The sequence below is a fragment of the Pyxicephalus adspersus genome, chromosome 8, assembly GCF_032062135.1.
Source record: "Pyxicephalus adspersus chromosome 8, UCB_Pads_2.0, whole genome shotgun sequence".
Lineage (NCBI taxonomy): Eukaryota > Metazoa > Chordata > Amphibia > Anura > Pyxicephalidae > Pyxicephalus > Pyxicephalus adspersus.
This window is the reverse complement of record NC_092865.1, coordinates 26397566-26420682: the sequence shown is the minus strand read 5'-3', so window position 1 is coordinate 26420682 and position 23117 is coordinate 26397566. Positions and strand designations below refer to the sequence as shown.

Below are 23117 nucleotides of genomic sequence, written 5' to 3'. Positions count from 1 at the left end.
ACATTGTTTTATTTACACAACTGTCTCTGCGTTTGCTTACTAGAACTTAATTTAATAATGATGTTTCTTTCCATGCAAACTCTCTGGCATGTGACTGTATATATATATAAATATATATATATATATATATATATATATATATATATATATAATATTTATTTATTTATTTTATGGTCACATATGCAGCTTTATCACCTACCCACAATAGATCATTTATGCTAATACACATTGTTTTATTTACACAACTGTCTCTGCGTTTGCTTACTAGAACTTAATTTAATAATGATGTTTCTTTCCATGCAAACTCTCTGGCATGTGACATGATTAAATACATTGTGATTCCTCTAGAAATCCAATTACCTTATAACTTCCTGTTCACTGAACTGAAGTCTCAAACATTCTTATCAGCTATTTCAAATAACATCTCTGTGCTACAGAATACCTCCTTCTTATGGTATAAACATGAGGATATTGGAGTTTGTTGTGTAGTCTTAACACACTTACTGTCTAGGATGAAAACACTTCTTTTCTGAAGATATAATACAGAGTGTAGGAATTGTCTACCTTCTCCCACAAATACATAACAGAGTGTGGAGGTGAGGAAGTGAGTTACTAGCAGCATTAATTATTAAAATAAAGAAAAAGGCCTGAAAAAAGGAACTGATGAATACACTTTACCTGAGATTACTGAGCTGCAATATATTACTTTCTTATGCTTTGATTTAAAGATTTTTTAACACATTATTATCACAATACTAATATTATTATTACCACATTTCATATTAAACAAACTAAGTGCATGCATTCTGGCTATAGAAAAAAAGCTCAGTTATATTTTTTACTTTCTTTTTCAGAAACTGCCAAGTTTTGGACCATTTTTGGAGGAACGTAAGAGAATCATAGTGGAGAACAAGATCAAATTGCTTTCAGAAAAATCAGCTCTCCCTGCAGAAGAGAAGCATTTCCTGCCAAAAAAACCTGTACCAGCAGTCAAGGTAAAAAGAAAAAACAAGATCTTTGTTATATGAAATACATTTCAGGGACACAGGTTTCGGTTGAAATTTTACGCCCAGCTGAACCAAACTTGAGTGTATGACAAGCCAATCTGTTTTGTGAACACATCGATATGTTTCCAGAACCCTACCACTAGCAATAAACACCAACACCTGACATTAAACACATACATTAAAAAATCCCTACTGTATTTATAATTTTCATGGCTGGCTAATACTCGATTTGTATCTAATGTATGCCAGTCCTAAACTGTCAGATGGCTCTGTAACATTTTAATTAGAAACATTTATTTAGACCTCCTGCTATTCCTTTCTGTCTTAAAATGTACATTGCAAATAAGTGACTGACTGTAGTCAAAATGCGGAGCTGATTTATAAAGAATCACAGATGTTCTGTTAAGGTATAATTAGTTTTGTAATATTCAAGGATGGCTGCACTCTTTGTTCCTTCCTTTTGATTGTTAAATAACATTGTGTTAGTTATATCTCTCACACAGTGCATATGTGCAATGAATTGAAAACTTCTGAAAGTATCACTTTTGATAAAAAGATTAAAGGAACAGTTGCAAGAGATTGCAATGCTCATCCATACAGATTTTCTTTTTTCAAGTACATCTTTTTTACTTCATAAAACTTGTCACACGTTCATGGTCTTTCCACAGTAACACTTTTAATAATATTTATTGAATTATGAATAATATTAATTTTGTTTTTGTAGTTAGTTTATGTAGCTTTTGTTGTAAAATTATTAGGGATGAATATTAGTTTCATTAATGAAGACCAAATATATTTTGTTTTTTTCTAAGCTTCAAAGTGCACAGGAACAATGTAGTTGTCTTTGACAGTAAAGGTGCGTACACACTTCCAATTTTTATCGTTCAAAACGAACAACGAACGATCGATTGGGCAAAAATCGTTCGTAAAAAAAGTAACCAACGACGCCGACGAACGAGGAAAGTCGTTGGAAACGAACGACCGGACCGGCGGATCGGATTGGACGACGATCGTTGAACATCGTTCGTGTGTACGATCGTTCGTTGATCATCCATGGTCTGAGCATGCGTAATGCACGAACGTTCGTTCACTTTCCTGTCGTGCAGATAGTTGCTCTATCGCTCAAACGATCGTATCTATTGTGTGTACAATATCTACGAACGATCGTGTCGTTATCTCTATGTGCTGGATCGGTGCTATACGATCGTTCGTAGATATCGTGCAGGATCGTTCGTCGTTCGTTTTCCAACGATAATAATTGGAAGTGTGTACGTAGCTTTAGCCTAGTCAAAGGCAGCAGATATCTCTTGAAAGTGATGGGCACTGAGTAATCGTTCTTAATTTTTATTATAATTAATATTAAAATACCAAGTACTAGGGAAACTGCTGTGCTGGTGGCTTGGCGGGGTGGGGTCTAATATTCACCCCACCTGGCAGATATTTGATTAAATTTTTTAGTCATCTTGTAAATGTGCCATAGTACCTATTACTTGTTCTTAAAGCAGACTGACTTGGTTCCTCTTGTCTTCTAAGGAGGCCCTGATTTGAAAATAGTTTTCATACTTTTCAGGATAGCATTTACTAAAACAGTGTGCTGCTTCCTTATTGGCATTGATGACATGCATTCTCTGTGGGCAATGTTTCTTATCCCATGATCCTCAATGGCATTAAAAATGTAATTTCCAATAAATTTCAAAGATTGAGTGGAAGTCATCCAACGAGATGGCAGTTTGTTCAAGTAAACACAGGTTTGAGTGTGATGTGTAGTCTGCAGAGTGAACTAGTAAGTGGTCCTTTCAATTACTTTATCAGTTCGCTAAGCAAGCCAGTCCTGCCAAAACATGAGCATCCCGAATCAGCTCCAATCCATCTGATTTGCTCATTCTGGTTGTTCTATCCTGTAATGACCACACTGCCTTGATCTTCTTCCAGATTTTACTTCAGTATCAACTTTTATTGTTTACTCAAATGTGTCATCTGTGTGTCTCTATCCTACAGAATGAATTTGCTGCATTTTTGCACTGTGGCACATTCAACTATTCAATGAATCCCCATAGTTTGATTGCAAGTGGATTCATTTCTAGTAATAACTATGCTGTTTATGATTTAAAAAAGTACAAGCATAAGCAAGTGTCAGCAATAATTGAAAGCAATGGCTAAAACAACAGCTGGTGCTTTTCATACAATTAAGTTATTGGTCCCCAAAAGGTAAAAACTTTTTTCAATGCAGGCTTGTCAGGCAAAAACAGTTTGGCTTTGTTTGCTACTCAGGGCTGTAAGGAGGATCCTAAGGGCCAAGTTCTGAAATTTTAATAAGGAGCACAGGTCTAAATGTCATAATGTGTGTGTTTTATAGATAAAAAGTAGCACCGCCAAACAATACCATAATCAGCTTGTACAGGTTTTAAAAGTGAGTCGGTGTGGCTGCATCAAACAGGTGAAAGGAAATGTTAGGGACACACAAGAGTAAAGCTACGTACACACGTCAGATTTTTATCGCCCGATAATCGGCATTGGCCAATTATCGGGCGAAAATCTGGCGTGTGTACAGTCGGTGTCGTCCATCGTCCGGACGACCGACCTGCCGGATCCACGGACGATGGACGACAGCCGATCCTAATGAAAGGGAAGGGGAGAGCGTGCAGCAGGGTGCCGCTCCGTCGCTCTCCCCCTCCCCTCTCCATAGAGCATGAACGGTGTTGTATGTACAGCATCGTTCATGCATCTTGCACTCCCTTGTCATTGGAAAGGATCGTGAAAGATCCTTTCCAACGACAAAAATTGGAAGTGTGTACGCAGCTTTAGAGAAAATGGAGCAGCCTCTCAACTTCCCTATATCACATTTTCTTGCATTGCCTATGTTTTCCTAGAATTTCAATGGAAGAACATCCTTTGTCATGATCACAGGTCAGTTATACAGGTCGCTATACATACACAAGCTGTTTTTGGAGAAAGGGATTAATGGGACATTTTAAAATTCCAGTTCTTACCCTCTCTTTTAGGTTATTAACTTATTTTTTTCAAGAAAAAACAACGTAATAGCCTATTTTAGAACATGCATTTTGGTAATAAAATAAAAGTGTAGAATACCAGCCTTCTTGATAAAGGAAAACAGGTTTCCGGATTAATGTGCCAAGCTTATAATATTTTGTTTTTAGCAAATTGAAAGCAGCTCAACTTAATTCACCCTTGCCCCCAGGCCCTATAGAAGATACATTAGTGTCTATAGTTGTAATTACCTCCTTGGCTTCATTACCCCTTAGCTTCTAGGTTTTTTTGTTATCTATGACAGCATATCAGCTATTTGTTGTACAATTTATTTTATCCCATCTGAACCAGGGAATATCTTTTTTCTGCTACAAATGGAATTTTGAGTGGACTCTGCAATTATGCAGGAAGGGCTAAAAAGGGTGACTACCTTTGCATCTTAAAAAAAAAACTACTGCTTCAATTTGCTGTTGAAGAATGCAATTAAATAGAAGAACAACTAGCCTTACTTATTAAAAAGAGACATGTTTTATTTATTTATTTTAAAAAGTCCATTTAATTGTGAGGCTGTTTTTATGAAATGATCAAAACAGTCATGAATGCGATTCTGTGAATTAATCCTTTCATCTTCATCTAAAAATAGTCAAGTAAACAAACCGCTACTGATTAAATATAGCTAAGGTAAGACATTTATTGGATCATTAGCCAGTAAGCTACTACTTGCATTAGAAGCTGACTCTTTTATGGGTGAGCAGTTCTCAGCTTCGAAAAGCTTCAAGCTTTATCACAACATAGAATCTGGCGAGCTGTAACTGCTATAGTGTTACTGACCGTGGCAGATGAACATTGCACAGAAAATTATTAATAGTACATTTCACTTAAACACTCTTGTGTACGTGTCTCTAAAGTTTAGTTCGTACTTACACAACAGTGACGCTCAAGAACAAGAAGACAACAAGAATGCTCATATTCATAAAGGAAAGAAATTATTATTTTATTTTTTTTTTTGTGAGGTTATAGACACTTTATATTCTGTATGATTACCACCATTTATAACTAGAACTAACTTGGGTTGAAGAATATTATAGAAGATATAGAAACCTTTTTTTTTCTTTTTGTAATTTCCCATTAAACATAAGAGCACTTGCAGAATCTGACTGTCGAATTATCATTTTAAAGTAGGATTATGGTACAAATATGGCTTTTTCCTAATTAGTAGGGTGAGGATGAAGCGGGTGATGTCCATCTCAGAGTGGAACAATGGTTAATCAAAAAGGTTTTGTAACCTCATTGAACATTCTTTTCAAGAAGGATTGGCTATTGTTCCTTTGCTGAACTCACAACCATAAAAACATTGAGCCATCTGGTTAAAAATAGTGTAATCTGTTGGCTGCATTTCATGGCAAGCTTTAGATATGGGAAAAATGTTTTAGGACTCTATAGGCATGGGAAGTGGTTAGATATAAATTCATTTTTTTTTATTTTTTTTTTCCTATTTGTTTTTTTTATTTCCTTTCCATAACTATAGTTCAAAACTTTTAAATAAAATATAATTTGGGCAAAAAAATGAAAAAAATACACTTTCACCACAGAAATTAGAAAATCATCCATGTATTCATGCATTTTCAAGTATTTAGCATTTTTCAGCAACATATATTTTCTTTTTGTAAGCCTATGGCAATCAAGTAGGTAAAGAAAAAAGGAAAGAGGGAATTTTTGTTTTGTTTTTTCTAATCCAGGAAAAGTCAATGGGGAAGGTAAAACTATTAGTTTAATTTGTTTAACCATAGCTTCCAAGGTTATGGAAAAACTACCATGGACACCACCCTTCATTATCTGCAAATTATTGTGTTTTTTTCTCTTGATTAGTAAAATATAAATACAACAATACACAATATATGTCAAATAAAAAAAAAAAAAAACACTTTAAATAAAAAAAACAAATTTTGTAAAATTTGACAAACAAATGCAAATGTTCACATTTGCAAACAAATTTTGTCAAATCAGCTCAAAGAGTGAAAATGATTCCCTGATATGGTGACATTTCACAGAAGGTAGAATAAGTACATTTGCTGCAAGTTTCCTGAAATCACTCCATCTGCCCATAGTGGCCAGAAAGGTGATGTGTTACTGCACACATATAAGACACCCTGTTGTACTCTGTAGCAGCCAGCACAAAGATAGTGAAACATAAATAAAACATAGAAAATGTTAATAATATATCTGTTCATATAAATGTGAGCAAAGCAAGTTAATGTGTATTGTATCCTATTTTTGTAGGATGTTATTGGCAGAGCACTGCAGTATATTGGATCGTATGCTGAATTGAACATACAGGAACAAGTTGTTGCTCTTATTGATGAGGAAATGTGTATTAACTGTGGAAAATGCTACATGACCTGCAATGACTCTGGTTACCAGGTAAAAATAGCTCCAATTGATCAAAATAAATGGAAAAAAGTCACAGTTAAACGTTTACTATACAAAGTACTAAAACTCACATATTGCAAAATGTCTTATGACTTGATTACAAATAGGGTTTTACCATGGAACCCTGATATATTTGGATGCAATAGCGCTTAAGGTATTCTGAAGGCATGTTAAAGTAGCACCGTATTTAATATTACACTGGTATTTAGGCATGCCTTAAGTGTAACTGCAGCTTGGTGAATTGGATGCCAGATCTATCAACTTGATGAATTGGATGGGTCTGATTTATTAATGCTCTCCAAGGCTGGTGAGGATACACTTTATTTAGTGAAGTTGGGTGATCCAGCAAACCTGGAATGGATCTGACCTAGGATTAAAAACATTTGCTAGCAAATAGAAAATGACTTTGAAGAAATCCATTCTAGGTTTGCTGGATCACCCAGCTTCACCGATGAAAGTGTATTTTCTCCAGCCTTGGAGAGCTTAAGAAGTACTCAATTGTTCCATTAACTGGAATATCCTGTATGAAGGTCTAAAGAAAGAAATACACTACATGCATACGGTTTGCTAACTGAGCATTTTCCATCTCACTGCAATTTTTTACTTAAATACACGCAAGTGAAGACTGTATAGCTTACCAATAGAGCATTAAACACTATACTCAATTATTGGAAACTACAAGTAATCCTATGGTATCACAATTACCATTTAGTCCTCAGGCTCTTGAAAACTAATGTCAAGAGTACATTAAACCCATCTGAAATTCTTTTTTATGTCATGGTTTCAGTCCTTTAGAATTTTATTTTCAATAATGTGCAGGAGATTGCAATCTGCAGGTTTGTAAAAGGCACCTCAAAATTTCATCAGCTTCAATGCATAACTGTAGATAGTATGGTATTTCTACTATATTAGAAATATAAAACTGTAAAGCATTTTCAGGATTAAAGTGCTGGCAAAATATATCTGATATTATTCCTAAACAAGACACAATTTTAAATTATGTGCCAGTAGCATGTAATAGTAGTACCTTCTTCAAATTTTTTAGAGCCAAAAAGATCATTGGTGTTACTGACCCTAGAGTCACAAAGAACCTCTAGCAACCTTTGGAGAAACCATGGTTGACAAAGACTGTTCTACAAGGCCCAATATGCCCTGAGTACATGTTCTCCATGTGTCTGAATTTTTTCTGGGTATGCCCCCCTCCAACAACCAAAGTATATGTGCATTTGCACTATGAGGACAGAAATGTTAAACTGCATACTCTATAAGGGGCCTAGAGTGTGTTCATTGAATCTAATACAATCAGATGGCTAGGGAGGAGTAAATTTCTTTTAAATGTAATGGTATAATGTATATATTCTAACCATTGCATTGTTTGAGGGAATTTATATTCTTCTTATCCTGCATAATAACATGCAAAAATCTATAGATTCTCTCCAATTTACGTATACCTACAACAGTATTATTTACTTTATTTCTAGCTGTCTTTTGTAGAACAGTAAGGTTCTTGTTGAAATGTGTTACCTATTTTTTATTTTAACAAATAGTTGTCATGGCACAATGACATTTTTTTGTTTGTTTTTTTGCATCGGCTTTGCAGAGAAAATGTGGCCGCTTATTTTGGGGCAATGTTGACCTATTTTTAAAGTGACATGCAAACCATTTATTTCTATTTACAGGCTATTGAGTTTGATCCAGTTACCCACCTTCCAACCGTCACTGACAACTGTACCGGTTGTACTCTGTGCTACAGCGTGTGCCCTATTATTGAATGCATCAAGATGGTTACTAGGACAACACCTTATGTGCCAAAGAGGGGCCTACCCCTAACCGTAAATCCGGTCTGCTGAGATAAGTTCAGCAATGACACAAACTTCACTTACACTGCTGATAGCATTCTGATTCGTGTTATGTAAATGATAAAAAGTGATTGTGATTTTTAATCATAAATGTACACACAAACCATTTTTAAAAAAAGTCAGCTTTCATTTTTTGATTAGCCTTTCAGAATTGTGTCTAATAAATGTTGTAATGTGCCTGAGCATTTGGCTTTCGTGATTGTTAAAATATCAAAACAGTTAATTTAGAAGAAAATATTAAATAAATAAAGCAACGTAATGCAGTCTGAGTGTCTTTCTCTGTTCATATTTTCTTTGTAGCTGAGAATTGTCAAACATAATTAGTTATATGGAGGGGGGGAGGAATTAAGCAAAGAATTACTGTTTGTATACAGACAGCAGATTTACAATGAGGATTTAACACTGGATTAAGTACTTTGTGCAGTGCTTCCACTGATAAAACATAATGTATTTCTTAATCCCTAGTACATTAGACTTATAATGGGCACTGTGAAAGACAGCATTATTAACCAATTTAAATGAACTTGCAGTGTTTACTAATGCATTCCACATGTTTTCATCATCAAATTTCTTTTAAGTTTACAGAACACATTTTGTACAAATAGCACTGCAAGGCTGCAACTGGAATGGCCACTTACTATCAAAAACAACTTAATTTTCACTGCTGTCATTTTATCTGAGCTAACTAAATTGTAATACAACCTGACTCCTGATGATCATGCAAATGCAACTTTTGTACAGCATGTAATCCAAGACAGTATGGAAGCGATGTAGGGTTTAGGGTCATGTGCAGAGACTTCTATGGGTGGTGACAAGACCATTTGTTCAGTATAAAGAAGATTTTCACCTTTGGAAAAACCCAGCTGATAATGTGCTTGTCTACAGTCTTGACCCAGTGTTTACTGTGTGACCCTCCCCAGCTCCATACAGCCTTCAGAAGAAAAACTTCTAGCCAACTCCACTTCTCACTGCATGCATACCATGGCTGTTTTATTTCCTATGCCACGTTAGAGGACACCATGAGTAAGGTTTCATCATAGGAACAAATTAAGCTGCAATGAGTATGCTCAGTAGGAAAAAGAGTCAGGCAGAATTTTTTTATTTTTATCTGGAGGCTTTGCAGTGCTGGACCACAACAACCAATTTCCTATTCCTAATGTAACATACCGGAAACACTCTGCATTCATTAAAATTGACATAAAAGATATTTGTAATTTAATGTTATTAAAATGATCACCCTTTCAGTCAATAGCTAGTTTATCTCTCGAAAGCCTCCAAAAAAAATCAAAACGTCACCGGCTTTGCAATATTGAAAACTAGAGTGCATTTATTTCTGTTCTTATAATTGTCCCTTTGCTTTTCACAGATGTCTACATGGAGCTTGAGGTCCAATTACTGGCAATATTTGCCATAAATGTTCTTTCTTGGCAAGATTTTTGCCTCCAGTTTTTGTTATTCCAATACTAAGAATACTCTTGCAATGACAATAAAGTCAAATAATCCTTTTCGCTTGTAGGTTTGCTGCCAAGGCTTACATTAATATTTCCAGAGCAGAAGCAGAACAGAATCTACAATCACTTTTCCTGCAATCATTACAATGTGTATGGTTCACCTGGTTGTTTTCTTTTTTTATCTTGGCACAGCTGAAGGCTGTGACCAGGTATCCTGTCTTGTCCTGTAGATTCTGTCATTGAGGTATGGTTTAAGGGAACTGTCATTTATAAAACACCTTTTTATTAAAAGCTATAGGATTCTTTATGCAGAACAAGCAGATGATGGTCAGTGAAAGGGAGCTTGCAGTTCCCAATACAAAATTTCACAGCTCCGGCCTTAGGACTCCTCTCTAGAGCTCTTAGCCCTGATGAAAGCAGTGTGATGATTGTAAGGAGTTATGCAAATACAGAATGCTGTAATGAGTGGATGTCAGTCTGGAGAATTGGGCATTTTTAAACATACTGCAGGTAATGCCTACATAAGATACTGAACCTCTGAACAAAGAAACTTGAATTCATGGAACAGGATTGCAAGGGACAATACTTCTAGGGAGGAGAGGGCTAAATCATGCTGGAAGACCTCCAGCCAGGAAATAGGGAGAGTTTTCTCTGGTTTGCTCTAACTTGTAAGAAGTTTTGAAGAGAAACTGGACTAAGCAATTTCAATACAGAAGTCTGTACAATTGTGCAAGACTAAAGGTAAGAATTGTGTTTACCTTTAGGAATCTTCCGAATCCCACACTAAAGCCGCATACACACCTGCAATTCTTGTCATTGGAAAGGATCTTTCACGATCCTTTCCAACGATAAGAACCGCAAAATGCATGAACGAGTGCTGTACATACAGCATCGTTCTGCTCTATGGAGAGGGGGGGGGAGAGCGGCGGAGCGGCACCCTGCTGCGTGCTCTCCCTCTTCCCTTGCATTAGGATCGCGCATCGTTCATCATCCGTGGATCGGCCAGGACAGATCCACGGACGATGAACGACCTGGGCTGTACACACACCAGAATCTCGCCCGATATCTGGCCGATGTCGGGCGAGAATAATTTGACGTGTGTACGCTGCTTAAGGTGTGTCAGATGCCTGGTCCCTCATTGTGCCCTAATGTTGGCTACAATAGTCCATATATCACTAATGTATCCTGTGGTGAAATTTTATGTAAAACCCTTTACTTCCAAGTACTCTTTTTCTCAAATATATAGGAGAGAAAGAGTAGTTGGAAGTAAATGGTTGGTGGTGGAAGGGAGATATACTGAGAACTAAATTTGGTCCCTGCACTAGGGTCCCTTAAGCCTTGTTAATGGCTCTTTTTTAAACTCAGTCTGTCCAAAGTTTCAATGAAAAATTTAAGTAAAACAATTCTGTAGGAGGAACAATATCTACTGAACAGAAAAAGGCGATTCTGTATACTAAGTTATAGCTATGCCTCTCCCTCTCACCTCGCTGTAATGCATGTTCAGGGTTTTGGGTATTTTACCTATTGAAGCCAGATATTCTTATCTAAGGCCCATGTCTATGTTTCTTGCCATCACTTTTTCTGGTTGCACAGCCCAGTACTCCCCTAGTGATGACACCTCCTCTCTTCTGATAACTGAGAGGAAAGAATCAGTGTGTTGGGACAGGGGCCTTCTTTAAATAATAATATTACTACCTGCATTACTGGACAGCTAAAAGGTAATGTCTATGTGGCACAGTCAACAATATACACCCCCAAAAAACACTAAAACAGTTTATGAATTGACTATGGCTTAATGTGAGTAAAAATTTGTAGGGTTTTACCAGAAATCATTTAGAGGGGAGTGAGCTTATCCTTATCCCAGGAATATACTTTAGTATATGGTTAGACACATTTGATATTTGCTTACATATTTGCATATCTTGGACATCTTTCAAATACATAATACAATTTTAGATAAATAGGAAAATTACATAGAAGAAATACTTGAATATGCCAGGAATCAAACAATGAGATTAAATTAAATAATGGAGTTTTCGGGTCAGATTTCACAGTTTTAAAATTCATTCAAATTACTGAATGTTGCTGTTGAAAAATAACTAGACATGAATGATTAGTATATATATTATCACCTCAGCCAAGTGAGTCAATGAATTTTCTAGGCAGAGATCAACCTGGGCAATAAACAAGCGCAAATATTTCATAAAATTAGCTAAAGCATAAAGATTTCCACATCTTGTTCCTAAAAACATGCTAATTACGTTTGATGCTAATGGATGAAAAAAAGCTTTGAACTGACAGTTTTTGTAATGTTTTGTGCATGATTTGCATATGATTAGCATTTTGGAACATTTTATTTTAAAAGTATTATACTTCATTAGAAGTGTGTTTAAAGGTAGCATTCAGTATTAGAAAATTCTCACAAACCTGGGGACAGACTTTCTAATAAATAACTGGATGACAAAGAAAAATATAAAACCCGTTGATATATTTGAAAAGCTGTTCTTGGGTGGTCTTAAAAGAATAACATTAGACATGAGTCTAAGTAGACACCCTGGGGTTTATGTAATAAAGGAGTTTAGGCTGTTCACTTGAACTTGAATTTTTTTGTTGCATTTTACTTTGCTTAGTGAATGTGGTGAAAACTGAAAATTTATTTTACAAAGAATACCAAATCAAGGGCAATAAAATGTTTGCTTACACATCATTGAATGGTTGAAGCCATCATAGTTTCACTAAGCTAAGTGAAATAATAACTCTTCCAAGTAAAAAACTATATTCCTAGTAAATTACCCCCTTCCCCACCATTTATAAAGTTATTTCAGTGAAAAACGTAAGAGAACATAAACCATCATGGGAGAACCTAGGTGATCAAGCAAACCTGGACTAGACTTCTTAAAAGCTATCTGCCATCAGGTGTCAAATGTTTTCAATTGAGTTCTAAGAAACAGAAAAAAAGCTTCCAGCCAGATGCGGGAAAATTCACTCTCTATTAGATGTATCGCATTATTCAACATATTTAAAATATAGTGAATGTTACTAAGTATACAAGGTTCTGTTCTATTTCTGTGCTATTTATAGCATTGTTTACAACCTAAAAACAACTAAAAAAGGGTTTTAGTCTAATGGCTATTCAGAAATGAATGCATTATTCACATTGCTTTAAGCTCTAAATTGCAAACCAACACAAAAGGCAATATCAATATATTGAAATATATAAAGATGCATTTTATAGCTTCAAATGTTATACCTCTGTTTTTTATAAAACACATTAATTTTTGGGTTGTGGTATTAAAATTGTCTGAGGTTTATCAGCAGGTAAAAATCAAAATTACCAAATGTCATGTAAAAACTAATGCTATAAGCTGTCTTCTCCTACGAAAGCCTTTTTTAAATTTTGGTAATAATTGTTTATTATTATTATATAGGGAATGATAAGAACACCATTTTTTAGGTTTATGATATTTGAAGAATACACTAAAGTAGTTGTAAACCCTAACTAAATTACATTTTTATAAATGGCAAGGGAGTGTATTAATTGTTTAGCAACTAACATGGGATTATGCTAGCAAAAAGGAGCTATACAGTTTTTACACTTCATTACACTTTTTTCTGTGTATTTTCTCCCATCCCTATCCCTTATGTCTGTTAATAGGTTACTAACATTGCAATCCATCCTATGAGCAATCCAGAAAAAGAAGTCCTTGTGCTCCAACCATAAAATGTCATGCCGCAGGTACCTATAAAAGAAAAACAGATTTCAGTCAAAAAAATATACACCAGAAGCAAATATTAATCAATCCTTGTTTTGTTAGAACTCGAAATTAAGGGTTTCAAGTCTCTTCACTTATGAAGGGGACCATGTGAGAAATAAAACGTTGATTGGTGGAGCATAAGGGGAGTATTAGCTGACTGGCTGACTTTTCATTGATGTGTTTTGTTTATTTAGCTGTTTATACTAAAGTTGATATTAATGGAGATAACATTATATGGGTGGTTGGTTAATTAATCTATTTCAAATAATAATAAAGGCTATGGTAATTACATTCCATTGCAGTCTCATTATTCAATTAAATTTGCTATGTTTCATTAAAATGGCTGATCTCCTGCAGTATGGCTGTATGGCATTTCATTGGTGGAGTTCACTGTTAGTGACATTAATTGATCATATCATATGAAACAAGACTCCATTATGATAAAAGTTTTCATTACCATGGCCATTACCATTAAATGGGTTGAAATAGCTGTAGTGCCTATTAGCATGGCACATACGTACACAAATAGTTCAGTACAAACTTTTCCTTTCTTTTCAATCAGTATTAAACATTTACACTTTATATTTTTCAATTTTTGATTCCAGGAGAGTTATTAGACCTGTTTGCCAAATGCAAAATGAATTTCTTCATTAAGGGGCAAATAAAAAAAGCTTTGAGTTGTCCATTAGGTACTGTATATTTGTTGCAGTAGCAGCTGTCTGAGAGAAGGTTGACATCTCAATTACAAGATAATATTGAAGATGGGATTCAAATTAGATGGATTATGACTGCAAGACTAAAGGATCAATGAGCTCCTTATATTTAAAAGTGTGCACTCACTAGCCTGTTTCTAACCACCTTGTGAGTGATATGGTATCTCCAAATAGCTGGTAAAAATAGCCGCAGAGCAAAGAAGGTTGAAATACAATAAAACAAGCCTGCATAATATCTTTCTAACACTTTCCTATCAGTGGCTCTGAAGCAGATGCTAGATAATTGGGTTGGGTAATGTATGTTATTGTATTACTTTTGTGGAAGACAGCCAACATTATCTGAAACTGAGAAGGAAACATCAGACTCTATAAATGTACCATACTTCAATGGGTTCTGCACAGTGATCAGTTTAATGTTTGCTTAAAGTAAACCCGTCTGGATGGGGTCTTGATGCCTTCTTTTTTTAATCTGCAAGTTGTCTGCTTGTTATATTGGCCTTCTATCTTCAGCACTTGATGAGACCGACCTGAAGAAAGAATACGGAAAGTAAAATTAGCTTATTTAAAGTACTGCAGCACAATTGTAACAGTCAGGTAAGTAGTATTTTGAGAAGGAAATGTCAAAGGTCAGCCTATGTGTCCCTTTCATGACATCTTTTCATTAAAGAGGATCTATGTATTGTAAGCTAGGCTTTGTAAAAACTAATTACCAGTATTCCCTACATGCTCTCTATAGTTGACCTTTTCACCATTACTAACTTTCCATGCCTTGTTCTGCGTTTTGCTTTTGTCTGGAGGTCACAATCTTGAGACAGGAAACAGCAAAAGGGGTGGAGGTGGCACAGATTCACAGAATGAATAAAGCAAAAGCAGGGAGATCTTTAGATGAAGCTTTCTCAACCGCAAGGGGAAAAGGTATTGGCACCAAATCTCCTTCCAAATCTCTTTGGACTATGAAATGGAAGCAGAGGTACCTTAGATCTCACACTACTGAAATACAGCTAAGTTTATAGAATATATGGTGCACTGCTATTTTTCAAGGCATTCAAGGTGTATTATTTTAGCTGTCTAGGCATATTTAATACTTTTAGATATTCCCTATAATATCCCATTTTTTTAGCTCAGGACTAGGTACTAGTTTACATGTCATATTTGGTGTGGAAAGTAAATTTGTGATGTTAAGGGTCAGTAAGAGGATTAAAAATGCCCAGTGTTGGTGGTCAGTGGGAGGAAAAATTGGCCTGCACTGGTTGTTAGTAAAGGGAATGTGCCCAGCATTGGAGGTCAGTGGAACACTGATACTAGTACTAAAATTGCTGGCATAGTGTCTGTTGGAGAAATAATGTCTTGATGTCAATGGAGAAAAAATAGTGGTATCAGTTGAAACAAACTGGATGTGGAAAATGGAATTTCAGCTTCCCACCTGCAGTGGGACATAACTTTAACCTGTTATGGAGCAACGTTTAACTGGTTTGGTTTAACCACCTGAGCGTTACACTGAGGTCTAGATTTCTGTACGAAAAGTGATCCACTGTTTTTCATGAAATTTTTTTTTTAAATTGTAGACCTGTAACTTACAGAAATATGTCTGAACAGGGGTTCTAGTAGATAATATGAATATAAAGGCAGGAGCCGACTGTTTTTTTTTTTCTCCGCCGGACGGCTTCTCGCTTCAGAGATCATCCGGCGCTGGAAGAAGAAGGACGTGGACCTGGCCGGCGGAACACAAGATGCCAGCCGGCGGAACACAAGATGCCGGCCGGCTTCTTACCGGTCCCGCTGGCACCCGACGAAGGACACCCGACGCTGGAGAGGGAGATCGGCGGACGACGATCGACGGAGGACGACGCTGGAACACGAACACGACGCTGGATGAGCACAGGGGGACCAGGTAAGTGGGGATGGGAAAAAACTCGGGGTTAACCATCCTAGCCGATTTTTTTTGCCCGTACGAAGGTCGGGCTTAACGGCTAGGAGGTTAAGTTGTGATTTTATACATGCAGATTGTCCTTATCAAGATGTATTTGCATTGCTAGCAAAGCAAGCCAAATGCATCCTAAAATGCACACCAATCTTTTAAACTATAGAGAATATGGGGAATTCAGATAAGCTCTGTTACATCTATCTATTTATATTTTCTATCATGTTTCTCTCGTTTATCAAGCAATGCAGGGTTTTAAAACAACACTAGCTTGAGTATAAGAAAGAACTATAGGATGCAGAAAGTTCTGGTAAGTATTGACAAAGACCATGGTCATACAGTTGAAAACATCAATGGAAATTTTTAGCAATGGTGATATCAGTAGTTTATTATTTAGTATTTTCTGTCATCCATAGCATACCATCACCGGTCAAGACCATTCACACTTCTGGAAATACTAAAATATATACACAGCCAAACGAAATCTTAAAAAAAAGCATTTCCTCTAAATTGTTGTATTTTTTTTTTAGTTTTCACTTTTGTAAAAAATAAAAGTTTTTATAAAAGTGGACCTCCTATGAAGCCGTGAACCACTAGGAATACGAAGACTCATCTACAGGTAACCAATTTTTACATGTTAACTGGGAACTTCGGCCTTTATGTTTGTAAAGTTTTTTTTCTTGATTTTATTCTTCTGGAAAAACTAGCAAAACTAATTTAGGTAAAAAACTAAAAAGTATATTTGATCATCATACACATAATCCCTGCATGCTGCAAAATACCTACAGACACAATGCATTTCATTTTTAGCATTCATTATACTTTACATTTTTAGTCATATAGTTCTCATCGCTGCAGTTGTTCTTATTTCAAGATATTAAAGAGATGACCTTGCTATTAAAGAACATATAACAATTTTATTCAGGAAGCATGTTTATATTATTTAAACCACCTTTAACAATGAAAAGTAGTTACACTAAGCCTTTTTTATAATGTGCAAAACATATATGTTTTATGCCATTGCTCTATTTATTGGATTAGCTCCAAGGATTTACCATGAAAGCTTAAGATGATATTGAAAACACATATCACCCCTATTGTAGCAAAGAAAATCAGCTTTAGAATTAGAGAGACCTTGTATCAGGCATTATGTAGAGACCTTTAGCTTTTCATTATAGCTGTTAGTTTCCAAGGGAACAGAATTAACTATTTCTTTTTATTTTTAAACTAAAAGAAGATTCATTTTTCCGCAGCCTGTGTCATTTCTTGTACAGGTAAGTGAATTATTTGTGTGTAGATAATGTCAGTAGGTGAGTGGAAAAGCTTTATGAGGGAATAGACTTGACCTAAGGCTTCATCCATATGTATCTTTTGTAGAAGATAACGGATCTATGATTACACTGTAGACAATGGGCTATAGAAAAGATTATTTCAAATTACTTTTGCTCTTCAGTTTACAAATTGAGCTGAAGAAAAATCCCACCCAACAAAATGAGCAGGTCAGAGATTGGGTGTTGAAAGTCTAAAAATACTATTTGCCTTCAACTTCCCATAGTAGTAACATGACACTTTATAAGTCCCATGTCACAAAAATAGTTTACTGATATAGCTGTTTACCGATATAGCATTCTGGAGGCCATGTAGAAGACTTTATAAATGGACAAATAAAGTATAAAACCAACATTTATACGCAGCAAAGGAAAAACCTTGTCTCCAGTGTCTATGAATGAGAACTCAATCAATCCACATCTGAAATCAGTAAGTGTTTTCTATTAGAAATGTTAAAGCGTTTTACTTCCACAGATCCCTTCAGGACTTTTCTAGTTTGGGTCCCACGCAGTCCTGTAATTTTCCTTTATCCTGGCGCTGAGGAAACGCTGGACACCACCATCTTTTTTTCTTCGTGTTCCGGCTTCTGCCTACATCACCCGATCTCAGGCTGTGCAGGGGCAAAATCGGTCCGCTGCAAACATAGACAAAAAGAGTGCTGATTTCACTGTGCATGTAGGAGATCAGCATTGTTTTCCCCTGTGTAGGAAAAAGCCCCTCCGGCGCATGCCCAAACTCGGTGAGGTACTATAATGTACCAGATTATAGACTTAAGCGACTAGAGGGCTTTGTTTACACCTCTGATCCAGGAAATCTTTAGAATATGGTAGAATAAAACAGCATGGAGTAGTATGGGTGCTGAATGTCCAGTCTGCAGAAAACTGAATATCACTTGGCTGCAAGGTATGCTTGAAGGCCAGTGACAGGGACAGATAGGGAATCTCATTGAAAAGCAGTTCTCCACAAGCAATCACCGCAGAAAATGGGGTGTGGATTGAGACAGCAACAGGAGATTTGGTCGAACATGAACTTGAGGTCACCAACCTTGGAGACAGACATTGGACAGGGTAGTAAGTCATGGTGAGGAACCAGTAGAGGGAGAGTAGGATAAATAAGACAAATTTCACATAAATCATTTTTGCAGCCGAAATTTTCACAGAAAAACACTTCAGTTTCATTATGCGTCCTACTCGTATGTTTATCAGATTGCACTTTTTCTGTAGGAATAGCCCAACTCCTGTTAATATGAACCATTCCAGGTGAATCAGCAGGCTATGTGAGCATCCAGCTATAGTCAACCCTTTTATGTAAGACAAATTTTTTCGGGGTGGGTGTTTAATTCCCTTTTACACAAAATGGGTGAAGCTCCTTCCCTTCTGTCTATCACCCTGGCAAAAAAGGTAGAATTGGAGTGCAGAGCCTCCTGGAATACCCAGGAGGCTGCTAGATTCTCCGACATCTGGAATGTGTAGAAGGAGCTTTTTCTTCAACGGTGGGTTAGAGCAGTTAGATCAGCAGTCTTACACAGTGCGTGATCGGGTGACATAGGCAGAAGTTGAAAGACGAAAAAGAAGATGGTGGCACCTGGCGCTTCCTCCACCCCAGGACAAAGGCGGATAACTTTACTTATCTAGTTTGTGTATGTTGCCTAAAGTGGATCTATTACAAAAAATTACACTCAACTTTACAGGCTGAAATCTGTCAATCCCTCCATGATCCTAGTCAAGTTAATGCACCATCCAGTCTTCCTTCTTCATCCCAGTGCAGGGTGGACACTGGACGCTGCCATATTCCTCTATCTTCTTCCTGGTTCTTCTTCCCACGGTACTTTATCTTACACTGTGCAGGCTCCTAATTGGGTGACGTGCTTCCGGAAAATGTAAAAAAAAGGTGACAATCTTACTGCGCATACATGAGATTGGCACTTTATTTTAAGTAGATTAAGTAGCGTTTCATGCGTAGAAGGAGCAGCCCACACTGTGAGCTCCTGAATCAGTTTTTACTGTCTCAGTTGTAAAGACAACATTTGTTCAATAAACATTTTTTTTTACCTTGAACCTTGTATAAAAGGGTTATCTACATGTGATGATGATGTGAAATGTGATTGCCTGACACTTTAAAAGGTAAACATAAGTAACAGAACTGATAAGGTGAATAGCAAATAAGAAAACATTTTACAAAAACAGGGTTTACACTAAGCAATAGGGTCTCAACTTGCAATTACTCTAATTAAACTTAACAAGGTCTCTAAGCCACCATCATCCTCTTTATACTGGTCCCCCATTTGGTATGAAAATGGACACATATGGCAAAAAAATGCAGCTAAAAAACTATCCATTGGTGAAAAAAATGTTTTGGCTTAGGAATTACATTAATAGTTAATATTTACAATGCTTTTCAGCTCCTTGATATATTGTGTTCTATATATTTTTTCTAAGGGTACAGTAAGTTGATATAAATGTCTATGAAGAAATACATTTACTCTATAGAATATGTGTTGTGGGATTTTCACTACTACATCCAAACATTGTTCTTTTTTCAATTGACAATATTTAGACCTATCTGTCCCATCACAAAGAGCAACACATGACGATATAACTAACCTTTGCTTTCTGTACATAAAACAATGGCTTAGATTTTTCTGACTGTCTGTTTCTCTGAACTAACATGAGCTATGCTTCTGATTGCTAAACAGTGAGCCATATGAAACGAACCCAACACCCATCCCTACTGTTCCAGCTCACATCCATGTGGATCAATAATAGAGAAATGCCTTTCCCAGCTTCAACCCTTCCTTATATCAAGCATAGACAACAGACAATTACCACAGCTAGACAACAATTGCTTTCTCCTAGGGAAGAAGAAAAGATTGGTCTTCATCGCTGCTGCACAAATCCGTCTTCCTCTCAGACCTCTCTTCCTATCACTCTACAGCTTCCCACAATGACAACACAAGAGAAAATAAACCTTACAAATATAAACTTCAAAAGCAAACCTGACAATATAACAATTACAAAGCCCTTTATATCACTAAGGTTGGAAAAAATGACTGCAAGATTTTCACCAGTCTTCCCAGGGAAATTGCCCAAAACCTGAATACAAATTTGTGCAAAATGTCATTGGTTCACAGCTCATTATATTGCTCAATTAGGCAGAAAAACAATTGATCAACAGATCTGATGATCACCTTTGCGTTTCAACTGTATGTTTATTCGCAAAACTTGTGAGTGTCAGATCTTGAGTTACTAAACCACAACAATTAATTATTGTATGCTTGAAGCAGACAACATACATATGAAGAATGACATGAAAAATTGTAAAAAGTTTAGAAAAAAATAGAATTGACCTCTTGCTAGGTGGTTCATTATCACGTAAGAATAAATGTTCACCCCATTTATGTTTTGGGTTTTTTTAAAAAGTTTAGAAAAAAATAGAATTGACCTCTTGCTAGGTGGTTCATTATCACGTAAGAATAAATGTTCACCCCATTTATGTTTTGGGTTTTTTTGTGCCAGATAATTTTGTATCTCTTTTATCTAGATACTAAAACTCTCTCTGGTGACATATAATAAGGAAAATGCAACTTACAGTTAACAGGTAGCTAATGATCCCTATATGGCAACTATGTAGTAGTGTGCCCAGGACCCCAAAAAGCATGCAAACAGCAATCACCTTTTGCATTATCTGGCTCTGACCTCACAACCCCCTGTTCTTGACCTAATATTAGGATGGATCAACATAGTGTAAAGCTTGAGAAAAGTCTGATCGAATCAGTGACCACTGCAGTTTATTGCTGTTTGCAAAGAGAGTATTCTAGTTTTTAAGATTCTTGGGAAGTTCTAAAAAAAGTTGAAGCTGACCTGCAGGTATAATTACGGGAACCATTGTTATGCCACCAATTACTGAAAAGTGCAAATCACAAAAAAAGAACACAATGGGAAAAATAAGTAACTACCACTTCAAACTTGTATAAATTAACCCTCTTGGACATATAAAACATGGGAGTATAGAAAAATACAATGGCAATGCAGCAGAATGCGGTCTTTGCTACAACCTAATTACTTCAGAGCCAAGAAACCTGTATGTATTTTAAAGGGAGCATCTTCCAGCTGAAGGATATTTGTTGGCTGGTAGGATTTATTCAGCTGGGATATACAACATAAAAGCAAGTACGACCAGTGTAAAGTCAAAGAAATTTTGCCCAGACTTTTCACTACACTTTACCACAATTTGGTAATATTGGTCATAATTTGAATTTGATGTTTTTGAGCTAAGTGCTTGATAATTATATGGACTATGCAGAATAAAATTGTTTGCATAATGTTGGGAATACCTCTTTTTTTACTATGGCATAAAACACATTATTATCATTTTGGAAGATGTGTATGAATTGTTTATTTCTTTAAAATAAGTGCCTGGTAATTGCTGTTACCACCTCTGAAGACTCTAATGTTCACTCCCATGCAGAGCTTGGAGTGCCACCAAGACCTTCAGCATCCATCACATCCAAGTGTGTGAGATACCTGCATGAGAGTCATACATGACATTGGCTTACAAGTGAAATCACAACACACAGTAGGCATTAGCGGGTATATGAAGATCCAGAAATGTCGGCCACTGAAAACTTTGCCAACACTTTTAGCTATGTAAGGGAGCCAAGACTGGAATCACTGAATATGGTACTAGTAAGAATTAGGAATGCGATGCTAGAAACATTGTATTTAGATTGTGTCTCCTTAGAACCGAAAATTTGTATTTTGTAATATCTTAATTGTATTATTGAAAAATCACATGATTTTCAGATTGGTATTCTGGGGTTCTAACTATAACCACACCATATGGCAGTTCTTTAAAGAAGATGTCAAAAAAATAATAATAGAGTTAAAAGTAGCTACTGCAGGCTTCTGTGAGCTTTAATTACTGCCATGCACAGAGTTTAGTCGAGCAAACCAGCTGTGGTTAAACCAGTAAATGGTGTTATAATATTGTGTCTCTCTTTTTATTTTTCAGCAGTGTGAATTCTGAAAAGAAATAATAAAAAAATGGCAGCATTTCTTTTCAGTACTGCTTTTTTCTTTTTCATAGAAACGGTTTATTTTGGTGTGCACATAACTCTACAGTAGCTATGACAGCCTCAGCTAAGTTATTTTCAGACCTGAAGAGTCGGCGAATGAGAAGAGACTGAGTATTAATGGCATGGTACCAAAGGTGAAGTGCAAAATGACAATAATGATGATGATAATGAAGTAGGGTTGAAAAAAAAAGTCTGGGGGAATTGAAAATCTGAGTCGCAAAATAGCAATTACATTGATATGTCACATCCAGCATTTTCAGCTTCTAACTAATCACACCACGTAAACAGTTGAATTTTAATACTCAGCATGTGTGTGACTAACACCCTTATAATGTGCTCATAAATAGGATCGGCACAACATTTTTAATAGGATTAGGAACATTTTACCATGTAGAATAACTGAGTTGGGTTGAAATGTGTTGATGTATTTTTCCTTTTTTTTATAACTACCTAATATGAGAAATAAGAGCTATAAACATAATAGGGAAAGATCATTAAAATGCTACAAATACTTCTGTTAGTGCAACTAGGTAAGGAAAGCTAATAGGCCATTATTTTCTAAGGAGTTTGTGGTTTAAACCTGGGTTGTT

At 36.1% G+C, this 23117-nt stretch overlaps 1 protein-coding gene across 1 annotated transcript in view; it reads left to right on the top strand.

Moving 5' to 3' along the window:
- DPYD (dihydropyrimidine dehydrogenase) overlaps positions 1-8543 on the top strand; it is a 517061-nt gene extending 508518 nt beyond the window's left edge. Inside the window, exons 21-23 of the mRNA XM_072419842.1 lie at positions 855-995; positions 6276-6416; positions 8105-8543. Of these exons, the coding sequence (XP_072275943.1) occupies positions 855-995; positions 6276-6416; positions 8105-8275 (453 nt within the window). The 3' untranslated portion in view covers positions 8276-8543. The remainder of the gene's footprint in view (positions 1-854; positions 996-6275; positions 6417-8104) is intronic.
- Positions 8544-23117: the final 14574 nt, after the last annotated feature.